This window comes from Diaphorina citri, unplaced genomic scaffold (genome assembly GCF_000475195.1).
Source record: "Diaphorina citri unplaced genomic scaffold, Diaci psyllid genome assembly version 1.1 scaffold373, whole genome shotgun sequence".
In the NCBI taxonomy this organism is placed as follows: domain Eukaryota; kingdom Metazoa; phylum Arthropoda; class Insecta; order Hemiptera; family Psyllidae; genus Diaphorina; species Diaphorina citri.
In genome coordinates, this window is record NW_007377808.1 from 41,404 (window position 1) to 67,788 (window position 26,385).

General features: G+C 40.0%; 3 protein-coding genes across 3 annotated transcripts in view; 1 reads left to right on the top strand and 2 right to left on the bottom strand.

Moving 5' to 3' along the window:
- Positions 1-9,328, bottom strand: part of LOC103508150 (serine/threonine-protein kinase Tor-like) — a gene marked incomplete at its 3' end in the record, with an annotated part of 40,928 nt that extends 31,600 nt beyond the window's left edge. The window contains 2 exon segments of the mRNA XM_026822834.1: positions 32-166; positions 9,100-9,328. Coding sequence (XP_026678635.1) covers positions 32-137 — 106 coding nt within the window.
- Positions 153-17,422, bottom strand: LOC103508151. Its single transcript, XM_008472685.3, has 8 exons — positions 17,295-17,422; positions 7,622-8,048; positions 7,205-7,265; positions 4,704-4,870; positions 3,833-3,928; positions 3,085-3,294; positions 1,404-1,560; positions 153-166 (listed from the first exon to the last, which is right to left on the bottom strand). Exons 2-8 carry the CDS (start codon positions 7,895-7,897, stop codon positions 153-155), a joined length of 981 nt encoding a protein of 326 aa, XP_008470907.1. The 5' UTR covers positions 7,898-8,048; positions 17,295-17,422.
- A 6,285-nt stretch (positions 17,423-23,707) lies between these two features.
- On the top strand, positions 23,708-26,385 carry LOC103508152 (EARP-interacting protein homolog). The gene is made up of 3 exons (XM_017443629.2): positions 23,708-23,981; positions 24,711-24,842; positions 26,134-26,385. The coding sequence occupies exons 1-3, from the start codon at positions 23,940-23,942 to the stop codon at positions 26,383-26,385; spliced, it is 426 nt and encodes a 141-aa protein (XP_017299118.1). The 5' UTR covers positions 23,708-23,939.

The window sequence follows — 26,385 nt, forward strand, 5'->3', positions numbered from 1 at the left end:
CCTTAATTTATTTTCAACAAATTCATTGAACCTGTTGTACTTACATAATGATGAAGATCTCTGGCAGTTTTATTTCTGACTTCTGGATTCCTGGACTTGAGTCCAGCGACAAACTGCTGTACAAGTGTTCTGGACATGATGTTATTTGAAGTTCACTCCACAGAGACTGAAAAGAAATAAAAAAAGGAATTTTTAATTGTGTTAAGCATATTTACTTAAATGCTTGTCACAAATATTGTTCCCCAATTATTACACCTAAATAAATATTATGACTTTGACTTGAATCAACAAACTCCAGGTCCAAAGTCCAACGCATTAACAACTGCACCACTGAGGTTGGTGGCTGAAAAGAAATACAAAATTAAACAACCTGTGTCAAAATAAGGACCCCTTGAAGCCTAGCTTAAAAATGACTGGTAACCAATGACAAAAGAGTATTGTATGCACCAGTACCCACTGGATCACTGAGGTTGAGCAACATTATGCATGGTTGGTCTGGAACAATAAATGGTGCTGGCTACTTTAGGGTACTCTCCAAGCAGAAAGGGTGAGACATCAAAGCGGAATGTCAAAAAATCTGAATGCACTGACAGGATATGTATACCCCAACATATTTAAATAACCTCTTGCTTAAAGCTAAAGGAATGAAAACAGCGTGTTTTTTCACCCTTTTACCACGTAGTTTGTGCTGAAGTTGAGTGCGTGGCATATGTCACGCTCCTAAACAATTGGTATAGTAGGTACTATAAACGTATAGGTACATACATATAATTATGTAGATAACATCTATATGTATGTATACGACAGACAATTAGGTACAATAGGAAATTACATAAACTCTGGGAGCAGGTAATAGAGGTAGGTACTACAGTAAGTACCTACTACCTACCGGAAGGAAGAACCATATTATACGTTGCATTGGAAGAATACCGATTATAATGGTGACAATGATGACATGCTATAGGAAATATAATGGTACCTATACTTAATGTCATAGGAAATACCCCCCGTAATGGCTTGACTCACCTGACTGATATTTTATGAGTCACGTGCTATTATACAACCTCTGGGTTCCTGAGTAGGAATCTGCGACTAACAGAAATCAGAATGTCTCCTGGTATAGTCCTAGATACCGGTAGACATTTTGCTGATTCGTGGCCCATTGGGCTTTTGGAGAACTTTTTCTGAGTGAGATTTACAATTCACTCATCTAGTAGTACTTAGGTGTTAATGTCCAGGACCTCACGGTTCTGGGCTAATTATGGGTTAACACTGTCAGGGTATATCTAACCTCCTTAAGAGATCCAAAAGATATGTCACGAGATCTACCCTTAAGAGATCCAATAAAATATCTTAGGTACCGTGGACTCAATCTCTAACCGAACAACACCATCTTACCTTACCTTTACAAGTCTGTTTGAGTCCAATCATCCGGCTGTGTCGGAGTGAGCTCCGTGTAGGTATATGTCTCTCCGGATTCAGACTAAGACTTGAGTCCAGCGACAAACTGCTGTACGAGTGTTCTGGACATGATGTTGTTTGAAGTTCACTCCATAGAGACTGAAAAGAAATAAAAAAAGGAATTTTTAATTATGTTAAGCATATTTACTTAAATGCTTGTCACAAATATTGTTCTCCAATTATTACACCTAAATAAATATTGACTTTGACTTGAATCACCAAACTCCAGGTCCAAAGTCCAATGCATTAACAACTGCACCACTGAGGAGGACTGAAAAGAAATACAAAATTAAACAACATGTGTCAAAATAAAGACCCCTTGAAGCCAAGCTTAAAAATGAATGGTAACAATGACAAAAGAGTATTGTATGCACCAGTACCCACTGGATCACTGAGGTTGAGCAACATTGTGCATGGTTGGTCTGGAACAATAAATGGTGCTGGCTACTTTAGGGTACTCTCCAAGCAGAAAGGGTGAGACATCAAAGCGCAATGTCAGCAGTGAAAAGGACTACCCCATGGCTCACATTATTAAAAATTAAACACCAAACTAACAAACACCTAAAGGGTTATAGGTACCCAAGTGTTTGGTATTTTATTAGGATAATACCTATTTACATGGTTTTTTACTTACCTAGTTTACTGAGAGCTTTTGATTTCAATTCCAGTCATTGCTTTCTTCATCGGCTTACCATCCAAGTCAAGGTAAAATTAAGCACTTAGTTGACTGAAGTTAGCAATGTCATAGTGCCTGGACGAATGACCGTCTAGGCACATCATCACGTGGTACAGATTAATTCGAGGTGCACTCATACAACCACCTGAGCACATCAACTGAAGATATTTACCAACCTTAACTTCTTCAGTGATCACTGAGATCCATTGGGAACTGATCCATTCGACGTGTTATCACCAATGAACGGGCAGGGACAGAGGCCCTTGTAAGCGCTAGGTCGCGACGCGGGCTCGAGTCCTGCCCGAGGCGTATCTTACCCTAAACAGACAAGTTTCGTTCTCAGAACGGCTTGCTTCCTCCTATCGTGTCCTCCTTCCTCTCTTCGTTTCGGGGACGATAAGGTTTTAGCAGTTACAAGTACAGTGGCATCTCGATTAGCCTTCATATTAGAGAGTTTTTGAAACCAAATTAAGCGTCCCGTTAAATGAACTCTTTGACGTTATTTGACGAAATAAACTCGTTTCTGCGCAATACCAACAGAAAATCGGTGTCTTTTCTTTTGAACGATCTGCTTACCGGTATTCCACTCCAATGTGGCGTATGTTATCAGTTTATCAGTCATTTCAGGCAAAAAGTTCAAAACTTTTCGGAAAATCCGAGCATTTTTTATTGTTAATGTGAGAACCTGGCAAACTTCTCCTACAATAAATTACCCTCATTCAGGATGCTGCGTTGTCAGATTTCACCACCGTTGTGCATAATATTTTCAATTTTTTTATGCACATTTATTCCACACCATTTCTCCCCATAAAAAGAGATTTTATTTTCAGTAAAATGAGAATTTATTTGTTAGGTATACACTAGGGTGGAGTGAAACTATAGGGATGGAAATTTTTTTTCGAATTTCGAAACGCCTGATATGTCAAAAGTTGCGTATTGATGAGTACGCTCTTCAAATCTTGAATGATACTCTTCATGCTTTGATTTTGACTATTGAACTGGGCAATGTTATTACTCTTATTATTGCCTGGGGCAATGCTATCGCTGGTAATGCTGTCACAGATGGCATAGGAGAGGAATGTGAGATGAAAGATGGCGAAGATGGCAGCACAGAAGCACAGGACGCAGGTGATGAGTGACAGACTGATGCTGAAGATCTGAAACCAAAACACGAGCTATGTTAGGCCAGCCATCAGCCACTCATTATCAGGTAGACCTGGTCAGGTATACCTGATAGAGTCAGTTTTCCCTGATAGTGTGTGTCCTCATCAGGTGTCAGGTATACCTGATCAGTTCACTTGATCAGGTATACCTATCACCTATCAGGTCTACCTGATAGTGAGAGGCTGGCCTTAGACCCAAGTCTACAGAATCATATTGAATCTTTAATCTTTAGCCTTAGTTTAATAGTGAGTCCAGGACTCTCAGGGCCTTCAGCCAGATGTCCATCACTCCACGAACGACTTTTATCACTCTCCGCGTTGAAAGTATTGACACATTTGACAGATAATGCGGCCTTTTTCACGGAATAAGTCTCAGAGGGTAGGAATAGGTAATGAGTATGGAGTCTTCGACCGAAGGAGCCCTCTAGGAAGCAAGGCAGCTAGCTGAACGCAGCTTCTCACTAGTCTCAGGGATCTTTAGAAATGCTGAATGAGTCAAATACTGAATCCTGAATGTAAACGCATAGTTTACCTTGTAGAGGAACATGTAGCAGTTGAGTTGCATCCCAGGGTATTCCTTCCGACAGAAGTACAGCAAAATGTACGCTGAGAAGCCAGCCAAGATGAGCTGTGAACATTGAGGCAATTGAAATGGAATTATTTGTTTTATTTATCCAACAATTCTTTCCCAAGCTCAATAAACCTTGAGCTGAATCCTCCTCGTCTAAAACTTCAGCAAAAATAGCTCAAGTTTGTGTCGACTGAGGAGTAAACCGCTCATCCATTGCTTTTGGCTATCTATTGGACTTTGGGTTTGAATTGCATCTGTTGAACCTGAGGTAATGATGTACCTACGACTGTAGCTCTTAGTTAGTTAGCAATGTCATAGTGCCTGGACGAATGACCGTCTAGGGCTCTAGGCACATCATCACGTGGTGCAGATTAATTCGAGGTGCACTCATACATCATACAACCACCTGAGCACATCAACTGAAGATATTCACCAACCTTAACTTCTTCAGTGATCACTGAGATCCATTTGATTGGTAACTGATCCATTCGACGTGTTATCACCAATAAATGGGCAGAGGCCCTTGTAAGCGCTAGGTCGCGGCGCAGGTTCGAGTCCTGCCCGAGGCGTATCTTACCCTAAGCAGACAAGTTTCGTTCTCAGAACGGCTTGCTTCCTCCTATCCTGTCCTCCTTCCTCTCTTCGTTTCGGGGACGATAAGGTTTTAGCAGTTACAAGTACAGTGGCATCTCGATTAGCCTTCATATTAGAGAGTTTTTGAAACCGAATTAAGCGTCCCGTTAAATGAACTCTTTAACGTTATTTGACGAAACTCGTTTCTGCGCAATACCAACAGAAAATCGGTGTCTTTTCTTTTGAACGATCTGCTTACCGGTATTCCACTCCAATGTGGCGTATCCCGAGTGTATAGGGTGGAACAAAATATGACTAGCCAGACACTGATGCAGGTTATGATCACTCCCAGTATCAGCTGTAGCACAACCAGCTTCTTAGCCACCCTATGGTACCGTATGATGGGAGGTAGATACTTGTGAGGTACTGAGGAAAATAGAAGAAAGATGATATTTGATGTTTAATAAATTCAATTTTATTTTTTAATGTTTGAAGTGTTGACTCCCTCATCGAAAGCTGTCAAGTTATACCTACAACATGATCTAATCCACCTGAGGAGTCGGAGTGAACAACCTACTAGCTAGAGCTAAGAGCCTTTCGGGGGGGGGGGGGGATTTTTCTCTGTCCAACCTCTTAAAAAAAAAATTACGGAGAATACACATTAATAAATCTCAGCGTAACTTCCAGAGAAGTTCAGATTTACAACTAACTACCAATACCGCAACAGCACAACACACAAATAGTTCCTAGACCTTAGAGCTATCTATTCAACTCTTATTCAATAAATCTGTCAGAACCGATGGGTATTGTTGTAGTCTTATATAGGTACCCAATAACCTATACATACTCCTATATTACACGAGTACGTATACAGGGTGTCTAACCTCAAAGTGCCCCATAGGAAATTAACCCGTAAAAGCAGTTTTTTGCCCAATAAAAGTCCACTTTGAGGTTGAACACCCTGTATGTATTTTAGACTGTACCTATGCAAGAATGGCTTTCAAATTGCAAAATTTCTAATCAATCAGCATGGTATTCTTCAAGCTCAATTAACAATTATCATTCGATTTAATTACTCTTAGTAGATGGTAGAGATAGTGGAGATCATTTGATTAATCTTATACGGAGGAGGCTAGGAGGTACGTATAGTGGATGTTCAATCTTTCAAGTTTCAATTAATCTGGGATGGCGAAGTGGATAACTGAAGTAGTCAAGTTATACAACATGATCTAATCCACCTGAGGAGTCGGAGCGAACAACCTACTAGCTAGAGCTAAGAGCCTATCGGGGGAAAAAACTTAATTTAAAACGTCAAAGTTTCCCTGACTGGGGTTGCAATACAAGTTACAAGTTATAAGGAAGGTAACTCTGATGTACAGTTAGTTGGAGAGAGGAGCGCACCAAAGTTGTCACCCTAAACATCCAGGCACCCTGTATTTTAACACAACAAAACTGTATCATGGGCATCGATTGGTTCAACTGTATCATTGGCATCTTCTTTGCCTCAACCACCCCGTATAAGTCCCAAAATAAGACTTTGTTAAGATGTTAGGCAATCAAGAACTCTATCACACCTAATTGATTTATTCCTTGCTCTACAGTGAGGGGGAGATAATTTCAGCTGATCGTAGCACAAACCAAAGTTAAAACAACAGAGGGGAGTCAAAAATACGAGGCATTCGAAGAATCACTCAATATTCAAATGAATATCTAATGAATATTATACGCAATGAACGTACGCATTAGAAACACTTCTTACGCAATACGCAGAGTTATGCACTTTTTATGAAATCATCGAGGCTGCATTCCTGAATTTGTAGCTTGTACAGAAGCGCATTTTGTGCAACTGCAGGTCTAGATAGACCCTATTGCTAGTGATGTTTACTTGATGTTTACACTAGGCCAATAACTGGACTACTTACCTACTCCTACTGGCCTTGTTACGTCCAATCCAGCAATATTGGATGGGTACATTGGTGAACAAAAATCTGAATGCACTGACAGGATATGTACCTCAACATATTTAAATAACCTCTTGCTTAAAGCTAAAGGAATGAAAACACCGTGTTTTTTCACTCTTTTACCACGTAGTTTGTGCTGAAGTTGAGTTCGTGCTGTGCGTGGCATATGTCACGCTCCTAAACAATTGGTATAGTAGGTACTATAAATGTATAGGTACATACATATATGTAGATAACATCTATATGTATGTATACGACAGACAATTAACAATTAGGTACAATAGGAAATTACATAAACTCTGGGAGCAGGTAATAGAGGTAGGTACTACAGTAAGTACCTACTACCTGCCGGAAGGAAGAACCATATTATACGTTGCATTGGAAGAATACCGACCATATAATGGTGACAATGATGACATGCCATAGGAAATATAATGGTACCTATACTTAATGTCATAGGAAATACCCCCCGTAATGGCTTGACTCACCTGACTGATATTTTATGAGTCACGTGCTATTATACAACCTCTGGGTTCCTGAATCTGCGACTAACAGAGATCAGAATGTCTCCTGGTATAGACCTAGATACCGGTAGACATTTTGCTGATTCGTGGCCCATTGGGCTTTTGGAGAACTTTTTCTGAGTGAGATTCACAATTCACTCATCTGGTAGTAGGTGTTAATGTCCAGGACCTCACGGTTCTGGGCTAATTCTGGGTTAACACTTAAGAGATCCAATAAAATATCTTAGGTACCGTGTACCGTGGACTCAATCTCTAACCGAACAACACCATCTTACCTTTACAAGTCTGTTTGAGTCCAATCATCCGGCTGTGTCGGAGTGAGCTCCGTGTAGGTATATGTCTCTCCGGATTCAGACTATACAAGTCTGTTTGAGTCCAATCATCCGGCTGTGCCGCAGTGAGCTCCGTGTAGGTATATGTCTCTCCGGATTCAGACTACTCCGGACACTCTGGGGGACGGTCGTCTTCATCGTATACACCAGAGGGGGCTAATTCTGGGTTAACACTGTCAGGGTATATCTAACCTCCTTAAGAGATCCAATAGATATGTCACGAGATCTACCCTTAAGAGATCCAATAAAATATCTTAGGTACCGTGGACTCAATCTCTAACCGAACAACACCATCTTACCTTTACAAGTCTGTTTGAGTCCAATCATCCGGCTGTGCCGCAGTGAGCTCCGTGTAGGTATATGTCTCTCCGGATTCAGACTACTCCGGACACTCTGGGGGACGGTCGTCTTCATCGTATACACCAGAGAGGGAGATCCTCTCACGTCTGGAGGGTCGTGGAAAGTTCGGCTCCTCTTGAGGTTGACCTTGGTGGGGTGGTCATCTCGGATGTCCGACGTCCAGTTCTCGTAGAAGCTGACCGGTCGACGGACTTTGTGATGGGTGGGAGCGTCTTGGAATGATTGTTGGGACGGAGGAGTTGGTGGGATTCGTGGAAATGGTTCTGGTGGCTCCATGGTTGTTGGGTGAGTCAGCTGTGTCCGTGAAGTTCCAAGGTGATGGATAGTATCATGATTGACGAGTTGTTGGGATCACTGATTTGTCTTCTCGAAATCAGGTTTTTGTCACATATCTTTTTGAAAAATGTTTTTAGTAAAAACTCGTTACCTTTAGGAATTATTAGGTGGTTGTTATGGGTAGGTATATGTTTTTTGTAAACTTTTTACACCGTCGAAATGTGTCTTATTGCAGTTGGAGGCTTTGTTAGATTAATTTTCGAAATTATTTTATTTTTTAAGAGGTTTGATAGAGAAAACTGTAACTGCTAAGGTCTTATCGTGCCAAAAGCGAAGAGATAAGAAAGACAGGATAGGAGAAAGCCAGCCGTTCCGAGAACGAACCTTACCTGTTTAGGATAAGGTCCACTCCGGGCAACTAAGGGAGAAGGGGGATAAAGAGATAGAGACATAGAGACCAGAAGATAAAGAGGGAGATAGGTTGAAAGAAGTAATAAATTAGGGATGGGATATTCGACTCTTTTTGAATATTCGAATACCACGACTCGATTCTTTTCAAATATTCGACTCAAAGAATCGACTCAAACTCCAGGTCCAAAGTCCAATGCATTAACAACTGCACCACTGAGGTTGGTGACTGAAAAGAAATACAAAATTAAACAACCTGTGTCAAAATAAAGACCCCTTGAAGCCTAGCTTAAAAACGAATGGTGACCAATGACAAAAGAGTATTGTATGCACCAGTACCCACTGGATCACTGAGGTTAAGCAACATTATGCATGGTTGGTCTGGAACAATAAATGGTGCTGGCTACTTTAGGGTGCTCTCCAAGCAGAAAGGGTGAGACATCAAAGTGCAATGTCAGCAGTGAAAAGGACTGCCCCAAGGCTCACATTATTAAAAATTAAACACCAAACTAACAAATACCTAAAGGTTATAGGTAGGTACCTAAGTGTTTGGTATATAATTAGGATAATACCTATTTTACTTACCTAGTTTACTGAGAGCTTTTGATTTCAATTCCAGTCATTGCTTTCTTCATCGGCTTACCATCCAAGTCAAGGTAAAATGAATGTCAGCAGTGAAATGGACTGCCCCATGGCTCACATTATTAAAAATTAAACACCAAACTAACAAACACCTAAAGGGTTATAGGTACCTAAGTGTTTGGTATTTTATTAGGATAACCTAGGATACTTACCTAGTTTACTGAGAGCTTTTGATTTCAATTCCAGTCATTGCTTTCTTCATCGGCTTACCATCCAAGTCAAGGTAAAATGCCGTGAACTCAAATACAAAAGAAGCAAAGAACCTTGAACCGCTAAGGGCTGGCGGAATTTCCCATCAAAAATGCATGAACTTTGGAAATAGTTATCAGTTTATCAGGCATTCAGTCAGGCAAAAAGTTCAAACTTTTCGGAAAATCCGAGCATTTTTTGTTGTTAATGTGAGAACCTGGCAAACTTCTACCATAAATTACCCTCATTCGGGATGCTGCGTTGTCAGATTTCACCACCGTTGTGCATAATATTTTCAAATTTTTTATGCACATTTATTCCACAACTTTTCCCCCATAAAAAGGCTAAAAAGAGATTTTATTTTCAGTAAAATGAGAATTTAGAATTTATTTGTTAGGTGTATACACATATCTGCAAAAAATACCTACCTAACTAATTTAGAAAGAAAAAAATCATACAATAGACAAAATAATTTTATTTCCTTTACAATATTCTAATGCTCTAGAATCTACATAGATTACGAAGGTAACAAAAATTTAAAATGCCCTGTTATGTACAAAAAATTAACCCGTCAAAATGGGCACATAGGTAACCATGTACAAAAAGATCACACATTTTTGTAGACTCTGGAAATTGGACGCGGGACGACAAGTCCTGCGTGCTTGCAGGTACCTGTTCGCGCACAGTTATCTCTCTCATTTGTTCGTAATAATGGACGGCTTAGTCTGATGTCCGTGAAGTTCTAAGGTGATCGATAGTATCATGATTGACGAGTTGTTGGGATCACTGATTTGTCTTCTCGAAATCAGCTTTTTGTCACATAGATATCTTTTTGAAAAATGTTTTTAGTAAAAACTTGTTACCTTTAGGAATGATTAGGTGGTTGTTATGGGTAGGTAGTAGGTATGTTTTTTTGTAAACTTTTTACACCGTCGAAATGTGTCTTATTGCAGTTGGAGGCTTTGTTAGATTAATTTTCGAAATTATTTTATTTTTTTGAAGATGGCAGCACAGAAGCACAGGACGCAGGTGATGAGAGACAGACTGATGCTGAAGATCTGAAACCAGAACACGAGCTATGTTAGACCTGGTCAGGTATACCTGAAAGAGTCAGTTTTCCCTGATAGTGTGTGTCCTCATCAGGTGTCAGGTATACCTGATCAGTTCACTTGATGAGGTACCTATACTTATCAGGTCTACCTGATCAGTTCACTTGATCAGGTATACCTATCACCTATCAGGTCTACCTGATAGTGAGAGGCTGGCCTTAGACCCAAGCAAGATGTTTTACATGGGATGCATGTTACGAACTGGCATGCTGAATACAATCATTATGTAGATTTCCTAATGAATGTAATTCGTATCGTATGTTAGATGTGTACAGAGCATACTAATAGGAACAACATGGGATAATGATTCGATAGGATGTTTTCGAAAGTGTAAATCCATTTATTTCAGCTTAAAAGAAGCTGTTGACTGTGTGAAGAGCAAGATATCAGAATCCTGATTCCTGAGAAGAAGATAGATAATAACTGTTTAGGCGAAGTTAATGTTCGACATTTTTTTTAGCACCCAACTCTTGGAACTTGGGCTCTATTTTTTTGTGGCCAAAAATTTTGAAGAAATGAAGACATCATCCAATACTGTTGATGTGCCGCAGGGATTCAAACCCGCGCCACCCTATTTCCCGAACGGAAGTCTGCATCCTAAGTACCGGGTGCTCTATGTAGGTATCCAAGAACATGCACAGTTATGGAAAGGAGATAAGGGAAAACTAATTAGAGCTCAATACTATTTTAGATCCTTCCCGTAGGTGTAAATTCAAGATACCTCAACACACCTTCTATTCTCAACTTTAATTACTTTAAGGTAAGTTCTACCACGCACGCAGAGGCACACCAATCTTCACCAGATGACTTTTACCCAACGCACCTTAGAATCACATCAGTTACAACTACCAGAAGTAGTTCGCCTTGCAAATTCCTAGGGTAAGTGGGTAAGTCCCACTAGTTGGTAGCTGGGTAGGACTATCTCGTGCATTGCACTGAAGAAAAATGCATCACGTAATCTAGAGGACATGCAGAGTTGCAATCAAGATAAATCTAGATATCATTCACAAACCTACATTTATGTGTTTACCTATAATTTATGCAGAAATTCAGCCTTGATCTCACGATAGCAATTGCCATTTCTGCTGGATCATAGATAATTGATTGTTTGTTTTTTATGTCTAGGTCTTTATAATTTGCAATATCGGTATCTACAAGTATCTAACCTCTGTTCATTCATTTTTATGAGCTTGAATGGCTTGTGGAGTTATCTGGGTACGTACAGCGATTACTACTTTTAAATTTTTTCTGGCTTCTTGATAAAAAGATCTTAACAATTATTGTTAACATTACTTTATACTATGTCTTGGGCCAGCCACTCACTATTAGGTAAACATGACAGGTACGCCTGAACAGGTTCACCTGTCACCTGTCAGGTCTAGGTACATAATAGTGTGTGCTCATCAGGTATCAGGTAGACCTAACAGGTGAACCTGTTCAGCCGTACCTGTCAGGTCTACCTGGTCTTGCTCCTCATTCTTTCTAGTCCACAGTCACTTTGTTTATACCTTGCTCATTATTTTTAATTTAACTTTAATTACGGAGAATACACATTAATAAATCTCAGGGTAACTTCCAGAGAAGTTCAGATTTACAACTAACTACCAATACCGCAACAGCACAACACACAAAGAGTTCCTAGACCTAGAGCTATCTATTCAACTCGTATTCAATAAATCTGTCAGAACCAATGGGTATTGTAAAAAATGTAAATGCAGTTTCTTTGTGTTATTATGTCACAACTTTGGTGCTCACTGCAGCATTGTAGGATTTTCCCAATATCTCAGCATGATTTTTGGTGTCACCCCTTCCTAAAAGTTTCATATTTTCCTAATGAAGGTCCATACCAAATTTGGTGCTTTCCTGAATAAATGCAGCTTTTGGCCAAAATTGTGACGTTGGGCCACCCACTACACGTGACTCGTATGAATTCTTTCCGCATGCTAAACTGATAAGAAAGTGGATCCGCATTGGCAATAAAAATCCACTAATGACGCAAACTTCTCCTACCATAAATTACCCTCATTCGGGATGCTGCGTTGTCAGATTTCACCACCGTTGTGCATAATATTTTCAAATTTTTTATGCACATTTATTCCACACCTTTTCCCCCATAAAAAGAGATTTTATTTTCAGTAAAATGAGAATTTATTTGTTAGGTATACATATATCTGCAAAAAATACCTACCTAACTAATTTAGAAAGAAAAAAAATCATTCAATAGACAAAATAATAACTTTATTTCCTTTACAATATTCTAATGCTCTAGAATCTACATAGATTACGAAGGTAACAAAAATTTAAAATGCCCTGTTATGTACAAAAAATTAACCCGTCAAAATAGGCGTATAGGTAACCATGTACAAAAAGATCACACATTTTAGTAGACTCTGGGAATCGAACCCGATACGACAGATAGGAGGTAGCTCTCTCATTTGTTCGTAATAATGGACGGCTTAGTCTGCGCACTGTCCACATGCGAGTACACATACAGGTAGCGACTTTTCCAATGCAGACACATTTTTGTAGACTCTGGAAATTGAACCCGGGACGACAAGTCCTGCGTGCTTGCAGGTACCTGTTCGCGCACAGTTATCTCTCTCATTTGTTCGTAATAATGGACGGCTTAGTCTGCGCACTGTCCACATGCGAGTACACATACAGGTAGCGACTTTTCCAATGCAAATACACGTAGTAGAACAATAAAACGCCCGCGGCGCCATTCAGAACACCGGACGCCAGGAGAACAAGCGATAGTTTCGAGCGCACGTCTGCGCAAGTTACGGGATAGAGGAATGATTGGATGCTCATCTTCATCATGTTATCAACGAGTGGATTTAGCGCAACACTTTGGATTGCGCACATACAAGTATTGTTTTGACTAGTGCTCTTCATACTCTGACTAATGAACTGGGTAATGTTATTACTTTGATTATTGCCTGGAGCAATGCTATCGCTGGTAATGCTGTCACAGATGGCATAGGAGAGGAATGTGAGATGAAAGATGGCGAAGATGGCTTCATTCATTTTTAGAGCTTGAATGGCTTGTGGAGTTATCTGGGTACGTACAGCGATTACTACTTTTAAATTTTTTCTGACTTCTTGATGAAAAGATCTTAACAATTATTGTTAACATTACTTTATACTATGTCTTGATGTCTTGGGCCAGCCACTCACTATCAGGTAAACCTGACAGGTACGCCTGAGCAGGTTCACCTGTCAGGTCTACATAGTGTGTGCTCATCAGACCTAACAGGTGGACCTGTTCAGCCGCACCTGTCAGGTCTACCTGGTCTTGCTCCTCATTCTTTCTAGTCCACAGTCACTTTGTTTATACCTTGCTCATTATTTTTCATTATTAATTAAACTTTAATTACGGAGATGTAAGCGCTACGCCGCGGGTTCGATTCCCGCCCGGGGCGGATTTTATCCTGATGGGATAATGTTCGTTCTCGGAACGGCTGGCTTTCATGTAGGTATCCAAGAACATGCACAGTTATGGAAAGGAGAGAAGGGAAAACTAATTAGAGCTCCATACTATTTTAGATCCTTCCCGTAGGTGTAAATTCAAGATACCTCAACACACCCTCTATTCTCAACTTTAATTACTTTAAGGTAAGTTCTACCACGCACGCAGAGGCACACCAATCTTCACCAGATGACTACCCAACGCACCTTAGAATCACATCAGTTACAACTACCAGAAGTAGTTCGCCTTGCAAATTCCTAGGGTAAGTCCCACTAGTGGGCAACTGGGTAGGACTATCTCGTGCATTGCACTGAAGAAAAATGCATCACGTAATCTAGACATCTAGAGGACATGCAGAGTTGCAATCAAGATAAATCTAGATATCATTCACAAACCTACATTTATGTGTTTACCTATAATTTATGCAGAGACAGACTGATGCTGAAGATCTGAAACCAAAACACGAGCTATGTTAGGTCAGCCACCAGCCACTCATTATCAGGTAGACCTGGTCAGGTATACCCTGATAGAGTCAGTTTTCCCTGATAGTGTTTATCCTCATCAGGTGTCAGGTATACCTGATCAGTTCACTTGATGAGGTACCTATACTTGTCAGGTCTACCTGATCAGTTCACTTGATCAGGTATACCTATCACCTATCAGGTCTACCTGATAGTGAGAGGCTGGCCTTAGACCCAAGTCTACAGAATCATACCTATTGAATCTTTAATCTTTTGCCTTAGTTTAATAGTGAGTCCAGGACTCTCAGGGCCTTCAGCCAGATGTCCATCACTCCACGAACGACTTTTATCACAGAATCATTAATCTTTTGCCTTAGTTTAATAGTGAGTCCAGGACTCTCAGGGCCTTCAGCCAGATGTCCATCACTCCACGAACGACTTTTATCACTCTCCGCGTAGAAAGTATTGACACATTTGACAGATAAGGCGGCCTTTTTTCACGGAATAAGTCTCAGAGGGTAGGAATAGGTAATGAGTATGGACTAGTATGGAGTCTTCGACCGAAGGAGCCCTCTAGGAAGCAAGGCAAGGCCCCACTCGGAGGCTAAGTTATACGTTATCCTACCAGCATCAGCAGCTGGCTGAACGCAGCTTCTCACTAGTCTCAGGGATCTTTAGAAATGCTGACTGAGTCAAATACTGAATCCTGAATCTAAACGCATAGTTTACCTTGTAGAGGAACATGTAGCAGTTGAGTTGCATCCCAGGGTATTCCTTCCGACAGAAGTACAGCAAAATGTACGCTGAGAAGCCAGCCAGGATGAGCTGTGAACATTGAGGTAATTGAAATGGAATTATTTGTTTTATTTATCCAACAATTCTTTCCCAAGCTCAATAAACCTTGAGCTGAATCCTCCTCGTCTAAAACTCTATTTATCCAACAATTCTTTCCCAAGCTCAATAAACCTTGAGCTGAATCCTCCTCGTCTAAAACTTTAGCAAAAATAGCAAACCTCTTAAAAAAATAATTACGGAGAATACACATTAATAAATCTCAGCGTAACTTCCAGAGAAGTTCAGATTTACAACTAACTACCGATACCGCGACAGCACAACACACAAAGAGTTCCTAGACCTAGAGCTACAGTCCACGTCAACTGGGAAGTCCGATGGAAGCGCATGGAGGGGAACCGCAACTTCTCAACTGTAAGTCGGACAGTTCTAAAAGTTTCACCATTCGATTTGGCGTGAAAAATCCCATGGGATCAACTATTCACATGCTTACTTGTTAATCAACGAGCTATTTTTTGACGAGTGCGCACCCAAAGGTCATCGGACTTCCCAGTTGAAGTGGACTGTACACTAGGTATAACATGCTAACTCTTTGTCTCTCGATTCTCAGACGTGGTAATCAACTATTCAACTCGTATTCAATAAATCTGTCAGAATGTACCAATGGGTATATTGTTGTAGTCTTATAGGTACCCAATAACCTATACATACTCCTATATTACACGAGTACGTATACAGGGTGTTTCACCTCAAAGTGCCTGTAGTCTTATAGGTACCCAATAACCTATACATACTCCTATATTACACGAGTACGTATACAGGGTGTTTCACCTCAAAGTGCTCCATAGGAAATTAACCCGTAAAAGCAGTTTTTTGCCCCATAAAAGTCCACTTTGAGGTTGAACACCCTGTATGTATTTTAGACTGTACCTATACAAGAATGGCTTTAAAATTGCAAAATTTCTAATCACTCAGCATGGTATTCTTCAAGCTCAATTAAACAATTATCATTCGATTTAATTACTCTTAGTAGATGGTAGAGATAGTGGATCATTTGATTAATCTTGTACGGAGGAGGCTAGGAGGTACGTATAGTGGATGTTCAATCTTTCAAGTTTCAATTAATCTGGGATGGCCTCATAGGAAATTAACCCGTAAAATCAGTTTTTTGCCCCATAAAAGTCCACTTTGAGGTAGAACACCCTGTATGTATATTAGACTGTATCTATACAAGAATGGCTTTAAAATTGCAAAATTTCTAATCAATCAGCATGGCATTCTTCAAGCTCAATTAAACAATTATCATTCGATTTAATTAATCTTAGTAGATGGTAGAGATAGTGATCATTTGATTAATCTTGTACGGAGGAGGCTAGGAGGTACGTATAGTGGATGTTCAATCTTTCAAGTTTCAATTAATCTGGGATGGCGAAGTGGATAACTGAAGTATTGGTGAAGGCAGAAAGAACCAAGATTCAGCTTGTAAACTTGTAAGGTGGGTGGTACAGTGGTGCACTGTAGAAATATCGATTCTTTATTAATTTGTTTTCATAATCTGATTAATCTGCGGATAGTTTAATTGGTTGAGTCCATAATTATGTGGATAAATGGACGTAAAATCTGTTTCGGCAACAAAGTGTGATACTAATGAAGCTCCCATGTGGCCAATCCCTGATGGAAATGGTTCGGAAGGTAGGTACAAAAAAATAGGTGAATGAGTATGGACTATTATAAGGAAATCGTAGGAAAATCCTTTAAAAAAAGTGCTGTAAACGTTTGTAAACTACATCATCCTCTTCAAAATGGAAGGTAGGTACAAAAAAATAGGTGAATGAGTATGTGAGTATGGACTATTATAAGGAAATCGTAGGAAAATCCTTTAAAAAAAGTGCTGTAAACGTTTGTAAACTACATCATCCTCTTCAAAAATGAGCCCTGGAAGAGGTTTGGAATCCTCTTTTGTTTGAACAAGGAGTATCTACTTCTTCTTCATCTAGTGCCTATCCGTTAACGAATGTTGCTACTGCTTGCTCAAACTACAGTTCTATCAATGAGTCTACACCGGAGTCGACCCGAGTCCTCCGGAAGTTGCCTCCAATGAATCACAAATCCCAATCGGGGGGAAAAAAAAATTCTTTGTTGATTCTGCAAATCGAACCCGAGGTTCTGTAGGTCCCTATGTCCCTATGGACATAATTATCCACTCATGCCCAGAACCTCACAATGATCCTTGAATAATTTCAATTGAATATAAAACATGATAAAATGTATTATGCTAGTAATAAAATGGATAGCACTAAAAAAAAGGGATTTTTGCGATATTTTACCACTCGTAAACACTCGTAAAACTACACAAACTCAAGTACTACGCTACTCGTACTTTAATACTTTAACTTTAATAAACAAACTAGGTAAGTACCGCACTTGATCATCGCTACGCGAGAAGGCGAGAACTAAAACTAACATCAGCATCACCGCTCACTAATAACAACAGAAGGTAAAGACCATCAATACCGTGTGAGAAATTACTCATAGACTGATCTTCTGACTATCCTGATTGGCCAGAGATTTCTTGTCGAGACATGATGATCGACCGAAGTATAAGTTTAGATTTCGGGTCCGATCTTTTTTAAAGAGGTTTGATAGAGGGAACTGAACACAGGATAGGAGAAAGCCAGCTGTTCCGAGAACGAACATTATACGTTCAGGATAAAATCCGCCCCGGGCGGGAATCGAAGCCGTGACCTATCGCTTACAAGGCAGACGCGCTACCAACTAAGCTAACTAGGCTGGCTGGTTTTAGTTTTCAACTTGAAGATTTTTCTTTTTCTTGGGCGATAACTCTGGAACAGTTTGTTCGATTTTGATGAAAGACATTCATCATTAGGTAGGTTATGAAGCGAAAAGTACTGTGAGGTTCTTTTCGTGTACGCTTGCTCCAGGTCCAACTATTCCTGGAAGTAGGAGCAGGTTTTAGTTTTCAACTTGAAGATTTTTCATTTTCTTGGGCGATACCTCTGGAACAGTTTGTTCGATTTTGATGAAAGACATACAACATTAGGTAGGTTATGAAGCGAAAAGTACTGTGAGGTTCTTTTCGTGTACGCTTGCTCCAGGTCCAACTATTCCTGGAAGTAGGAGCAATCAGTAAATCAATCATTGCCCTACTAATCTTCTTTAAAAAATAGATAATACCTATGCACGTACCTACTACCTACCAACTCGTATGTTTTATGTTCAATTAAAAGTGTTTTGATTAAATTTTTATCAAATTCAACAGAGAGGAAACCATTTCGTTACGTACATTTCGACTGATTGTTGTTTGTTTGCTTACATTATTTGCTTCATTTTCTACATAGGTACTCGAGCTGGGGCACCTCTGTTATTTATCAATAATAATCACATTTACCCTGACCTGTGTAATTTCAAATTTCAATAATAATGTTGGCACACTCTAATAAATATTAATAAAAAATAAAAAAAAATTCAATAAGTCACACAGACCTATCAAAAACTAAGTATAGGTATTTATTTGTCTGTGGTTGTCTAGTTTAACAAACAAAGTGAGTTTCAAGGTACATTTTAAACTCGATTTAGTTTAAATTTTGTGACTTGACTTGGACTCGAACCACCAACCTCCAGAATCACCAACCTCCAGATTCATTCAAAGTCCACAGTGCTAAGCACTACACCATTGAGGTTGGTTGTAGGAGCAAGTTCTATTATAATTCATGGAATCACTTGATAGGACAATTTAGACTTTAGATGGGGGTCATATACTTACAGCCATAGAACATGTAGAAGGCGTCCTCATCCATCCAACCCGTTCTGATGGGCAGCGGCTGTCTCCCAATGCAGAGGTTGATGTATCATGGGCATCGATTGGTTCAACTGTATCATCGGCATCTTCTTTGCCTCAACCACCCCGTATAAGTCCCAAAATAAGACTTTGTTAAGATGTTAGGCAATCAAGAACTCCATCACACCTAATTGATTTATTCCTTGCTCTACAGTGAGGGGGAGATAATTTCAGCTGATCGTAGCACAAACCAAAGTTAAAACAACAGGATCAAGAACTCTATCACACCTAATTGATTTATTCCTTGCTTAACAGTGAGGGGGAGATAATTTCAGTTGATCGTAGCACAAACCAAAGTTAAAACAACAGAGGGGAGTCAAAAATACGAGTCATTCGAAGAATTACTCAATATTCAAATGAATATCTAATGAATATTATACGCAATGAACGTACGCATTAGAAATTAGAAATACACTTCCTCGGCAACAAAGTGTGATACTAATGAAGCTCACATGTGGCCAATCCCTGATGGAAATGGTTTGGAAGGTAGGTACAAAAAAATAGGTGAATGAGTATGGACTATTATAAGGAAATCGTAGGAAAATTCTTTAAAAACAGTGCTGTAAACTACATCATCCTCTTCAAAAATGAGTCCTAGAAGAGGTTTGGAATCCTCTTTTGTTTGAGCAAGGAGTATCTACTGCTTGCTCAAACTACAGTTCTATCAATGAGTCTACACCGGGCTGTCAGGGAGACCCCCGATCCGCCACCTGGGGAAGCGCCCGATGGGGGATCCAGATAACCCCACACGGGAGATAACCCCACACGGGCCTATGTCCCTAAGGACATAATTATCCACTCACACCCAGAACCTCACAATGATCCTTGAATAATTTCAATTCAAAATAAAACATAATAATGTATTATGATTTATGATATGATACTAATTAAATGGATAGCACTAGAAAAAAAGAGGATTTTTTGTGTGATATTTTTACCAACACTCGTAAAAGTCGTAAAACTACACAAACTTGAGTGCTCGTACTTTAATACCTACCTACTTTAACTGTAAAACTACACAAACTTGACTTTATAAACAAACTAGGTAGGTAAGAACCGCACTTCATCATCGCTACACGAGAACTAAAACTAACATCAACATCATCGCTCACTAATAACAGCAACAGAAGATAAAGACCAATACCGTATGAGAAATTACTCATAGACTGATCTTCTGATTATCCTGATCGGCAAGAGATTTCTTGTTGAGACTACATGATGATTGACCGAAGTATTAAGTTTAGATTTCGGATCCGATCTTTTTTTAAGAGGTTTGACAGAGGGAACTGTATAACTGCCAAGGTCTTATGGTCCCGAAAGCGATGAAGGAAAACAGGATAGGAGAAAGCCAGCCGTTCCGAGAACGAACATTATACGTTCAGGATGAAATGCGCCCCGGGTGGGAATCGAAGCCGTGACCTATCGCTTACAAGGCAGACGCGCTACCAACCAAGCTAACTAGGCTGACTGCTTTTAAGTTTCAACCCGACTATTTTTCTTGGGCGATAATTCTCGAACAGTTTGTCCAATTTTGATGAAACACATCTTAGGTATGCGGTATGCCAGCCTAGTTAGCTTAGTTGGTAGTGCGTCTGCCTTGTAAGCGCTTGGCCGCGGGTTCGATTCCCGCCCGGGGCGGATTTTATTCGACTTCAGATGAGGGTCACATACTTACAGCCATAGAACATGTAGAAGGCGTCCTCATCCATCCAACCCGTTCTGATGGGCAGCGGCTGTCTCCCAATGCAGAGGTTGGGAAAGCTTGGGATCCTTGGAGGGTACAGAAGCTCCATTTGGCATTTGGTATTCACGGCTTTTTCTCCTTTCTTATGCTTCAAATACAGGAAATTGTCAAATAACCTATGTGTTCGACTTTTATTCTAAGAGGTTTGATAGAGAAAACTGTAACTGCTAAGGTCTTATCGTGCCGAAAGCGAAGAGATAAGAAAGACAGGATAGGAGAAAGCCAGCCGTTCCGAGAACGAACCTTATCTGTTTAGGATAAGGTCCACTCCGGGCTGGAATCAAACTCGCGACCTAGCGCTCACAAGGTAGACGCTTTACCCTCCAAGATCACTACACATATTAGCTCGTCCAATTTTTCTAGCTGCGAATTTTTACTCGATCGACGCGATACAAACGAACGTCTGGAGCTCAAATCAGATTTCTTGTTTGAACTCGCGACCTATCGCTTACAAGGTAGACGCTTTACCCTCCAAGATCACTACACATAATAGCTCGTCCAATTTTTCTAGCTGCGAATTTTTACTCGATCGACGCGATACAAACGAACGTCTGGAGCTCAAATCAGATTTCTTGTTTCTTGTGAAGTCAAGTGGGAAAATAAATGAACTTCGTGTGAGTTTTGGATCGGGGTTGGCAACAATGCGTGTAATTAGATTCCCATGGCCGAAACATTAGGGGGGCTTTGGGGCAGAAGACTGGAAGTTGTTTCTTGAAGATCCAGTAGGGGGTTTTTGGTGGTAGACAGCAGTCTAGCTGATGTGAGTTTGAAAAACAACGAAACCTGTCTTCGACGACTGCAAGATGTTATCTCTAAAAATTTAGGTGTAGGTATAGGTACCTACGTATAATAGGTCCTAGTGGTTCTAGAGGTAGGTAGGTACTTAGGCAGGTAGATAGGTATATGTATTTAGGGGTGTCTTTCGTTACAAAATAGAGGTAATCTCTATAGTAGCGCGGCCAAACTTTCTTGACTTGGCGGGGCGCTACCGCGCTCCTTAATAACCTACGTATAATAGGTCCTAGTGGTTCTAGAGGTAGGTAGGCAGGTAGATAGGTATATGTATTTAGGGATGTCTTTCGTTACAAAATAGAGGTAATACGAGGTTGGGTGAAAGTTTTAGTAGGGGGTAGCCAATATAATTTATTAAACCTTTTCCTCGCCGGCCTAGTTAGCTTAGTTGGTAGCGCGTCTGCCTCGTAAGCGCTAGGCCGCGGGTTCGATTCCCGCCCGGGGCGGATTTTATCCCGAACGCCTACGTATAATAGGTCCTAGTGGTTCTAGAGGTAGGTAGGCACTTAGGCAGGTAGATAGGTATGTATTTAGGGCAGTGGCGTAGCGTGGTCTAACTCCAAGTGTAGGGCGGACACTAATTTCTATCACAATATCTATCTAATAAGAATACAATAATAATAGTCAATATTTAAGAGTATTTGAGTGGAATTTTTGAGTGTATGGCCGCCATACACGCCCTACATGAACGCTACGCCACTGATTTAGGGATGTCTTTCGTTACAAAATAGAGGTAATACGAGGTTGGGTTAGTAGGGGGGTAGCCAATATAATTTATTAAACCTTTTCCTCGCCAGCCTAGTTAGCTTAGTTGGTAGTGCGTCTGCCTCGTAAGCTCTAGGCCGCGGGTTCGATTCCCGCCCGGGGCGGATTTTATCCTGATGGGATAATATTCGTTCTCGGAACGGCTGGCTTTCTCCTATCCCATATACGCTTGCTCCCAGTCCAACTATAGTCCAGGAAGTAGGAGCAATCAGTAAATCAATCATTGCCCTACTAATCTTCTTTAAAAAATAGATTCGTATGTTTTATGTTCAATTAAAAGTGTTTTGATTAAATTTTTATCAAATTCAACAGAGGGGAAACCATTTCGTTATGTACATTTCGACTGATTGTTGTTTGTTTGTTTGCTTACATTATTTGCTTCATTTTCTACATATACATATAGTCGAGCTGGGGCACCTCTGTTATTTATCAATAATCACATTTACCCTGACCTGTGTAGTTTCAAATTTCAATAATAATGTTGGCACACTCTAATAAATATTAATAAAAAAATAAATAAAAAATTCAATAAGTCACACAGACCTATCAAAAACTAAGTATATGTATTTATTGTCTGTGGTTGTCTAGTTTAACAAACAAAGTGAGTTTCAAGATACATTTTAAACTCGATTTAAGCCAGCCTAGTTAACTTAGTTGGTAGTGCGTCTGCGTTGTAAGCGCTAGGCCGCGGGTTCGATTCCCGCCCGGGGCGGATTTTATCCTGATGGGATAATGTTAAACTGTAACACTGGAGTTTGATGGAGGGAACTGTAACTATGGAGTTTGATGGAGGGAACTGTAACACTGGAGTTTGATGGAGGGAACTTGTTGGAGCAACCATGTTTGAAGAGGGCGGGTAGAGAAAGGGCGAAAGAATCGCTCAAGCTGAAATTTTGAACACTAAAATATGATTGTATTGAAAACATGCGACGTGAAATAGAACACAGGAGAGGTAGTTTGGAAATCAAATAGGTAGGTAATGTCAAAATATCATCATTTATATAGTGGATGGGACAAAACTAGGTACCATAAAACTGATGATAAATAATAATATTTTAGCACTAATGAATTGATCAAAAATATCAAAATACCTATGTAACTTGATCAAATAACACGTGTGTGCATAATTCCACCGTTGATGTAGAATGTTGTGCATAATTTCGGCGACATGACAACACTGTACTACCGCGTACACCGTTGTGAAGCGAGCCATGAATTTTTGATAGCAAAAATTCTTAAACTTGAGGAGGGAAATTTCAAATTTTTGTGATTCTTGATTCTTCTGATTTTGTCCATTTTTGACAAAACACTGCCACTTACCTTATACCTTTACCATTTGCCACCTTGCCAGGTGGACTGACACATTTCCTTTCCTCCAATATCTCTGTTGGGAAACAATGTTGTGAAAAAACCGTCGCTGTTGTCCTGGGTGTTTTCTGAGTAGTTCTGATTTTTCTTAAAATGTTGTGCATAATTTTGGCGACATGCAACACTGTACTACTGCGTACACCGTTGTGAAGCGAGCCATAAATTTTTGATAGCAAAAATTCTTAAACTTGAGGAGGGAAATTTCAAAATTTTGTGATTCTTGATTCTTCTGATTTTGTCCATTTTTGACAAAAATCATCACTGCCACTTACCTTTACCATTTGCCACCGTGCCAGTTGCCAGGTGGACTGATACATTTCATTTCCTTTCCTCCAATATCTCTGTTGGGAAACAATGTTGTGAAAAAACCGTCGCTGTTGTCCTGGGTGTTTTCTGCGTAGTTCTGACTTTTCTTAAAACAGTACAGACCTACAGATCTTCAAAATGACTGACAATGGATCCATCATTTATGGTCTGGAGTTTCAAGTAAGTTGGCCAATCACTTACCTAATTATTAGGAACACCTTTTCATAAAACAGTAAACAGTACAGACCTCTTATTCTGAGGTACAGACCTACTTACAGCTCTTCAAAATGACTGACAATGGATCCATCATTTATGGTCTGGAGTTTCAAGTAAGTTGGCCAATCACTTACCTAATTATTAGTTTTTCTTAAAACAGTAAACAGTACAGACCTACAGCTCTTCAAAATGACTGACAATGGATCCATCATTTATGGTCTGGAGTTTCAAGTAAGTTGGCCAATCACTTACCTAATTATTAGGAACACTCAAGTTTTTTTTTTATTATTATTTTTTTAAAAAGAGGTTAGACAGAGAGAACTGTAACTGCTAAGGTCTTGTCATCCTGAAAGTGAAGAGAAAGACAGGATAGGAGAAAGCCAGCTGTTTGGAGAAGGAACCAGGAACCTTATCTGTTTAGGATAAAACACCATCTTAGGATGTTTAGGATCTTCTCGCCCATCTGATGAGAGGCATACTACGGGATGGGCATGCTACAACACAGGCCACATGCGTCTAATGTAGCAGTTGTTTCATTGGAACCTTATCTGTTTAGGATAAAATATGTCCCAGGTGAGAAGCAACCTTATGTTCTATTGCTTAGCTTACAAGGCAGATGTGTTACCCTCCAGCCTCCAAGCTAACTTTGCTGGTCAGAAAATTTCCTTATGGTAAAAATATCTTGATTTCCAGGTGCGAGCGTTATCAGCAGTTGTGGCTGAAACAGAAGCTATTAAGTTTCTCATTGGAACTCAGTCTACCAAGATGACAAATAATCAAGTCCACCTCATTCATTTGGATGAAGATGACAGCTTGAACTCACAGGTAAAAAAAAAGGGAACTGTAACACTGGAGTTTGATGGAGGGAACTGTAACACTAGAGTTTGATGGAGGGAACTGTAACACTAGAGTTTGATGGAGGGAACTGTAACACTGGAGTTTGATGGAGGGAACTGTAACACTAGAGTAGCCTCCAAGCCAACCTAGGCTGGTCAGAAAATTTCCTTATGGTAAAAATATCTCGATTTCCAGGTGCGAGCATTATCAGCAGTTGTGGCTGAAACAGAAGCTATTAAGTTTCTCATCGGAACTCAGTCTACCAAGATGACAAATAATCAAGTCCACCTCATACATTTGGATGAAGACGACAGTTTGAACTCACAGGTAAAAAAAAGGGAACTGTAACACTGGAGTTTGATGGAGGGAACTGTAACTATGGAGTTTGATGGAGGGAACTGTAACACTGGAGTTTGATGGAGGGAACTGTAACACTGGAGTTTGATGGAGGGAACTGTAACACTGGAGTTTGATGGAGGGAACTGTAACACTGGAGTTTGATGGAGGGAACTGTAACACTGGAGTTTGATGGAGGGAACTGTAACACTGGAGTTTGATGGAGGGAACTGTAACACTGGAGTTTGATGGAGGGAACTGTAACTATGGAGGTCTTATCATCCAGAGGTCAAAAAGCGAGGGAGGAGAGGATAGGAGAAAACCAGTCATTCCATGAACAAACCTTTGTTTAGGATAAAGTTCATTTTGGGCAGGAATGGAACCAGCAACCTAGCATTTACAAGGCAGTTTCATTCTCTTTCAAGCTAAATAGGCTGGCTTGTAATATTATTACTTATTTGTAGACAATAGATCAGTTGCACTTACTTGGGTGATGTTTTAAAGTCACAGAGCAGGAAAAATGAGGACCAACAGAATTTTTCTTTTTCTTCTACGAATTCTAGATACCGAGATAAATTGATTTAAAAAATACCTGTAAATTGTGAACTTTGATGTCACGGCATACACTCCCGTAGGCGATGACGTCATAATTCATGACTTCCGATTCGTTTGTTTGTGCGCAAGCGTTTCTGCGCATTTTGATGTGAAATCTGACGTCACAACTCTTTGAACTTTTTCATTAGAACGGCAATTAAAAATTGAATTTTCGACCTTTTAAAGTTACTTTTTCAGAGTTTCGACCTCATATTTTGGATTTTTCACAACTTTTTTCGTAGGAATTGACCTGTTATTAATAATATTTTCCCAATTGCAACTCCTCCATTTAGTTATATTGCAGGACTATTGGGAGGTTCTACAATGGTTCATGGTTTTACTCTTACAGATTTTCCAACACAAAGAAGGTGAGATCTGGTCTCTCAGCAGTTCTCCTCATGATAGCAGTCTAATATCTACCTGCTACAATAGTTTGACGTCGGATATGAATTGTGTCATGGGCTCAGCATTGTGGAGAATACCAGACACACAGAGTGACACAACACCGGTGCTGGAACTCGTACAAACATTGGACACCCAGAGTCATGGCTCTGAAGTCAAGGTGAGTAAAAAACATCTAATCATCCCAGGATCTAAGTAG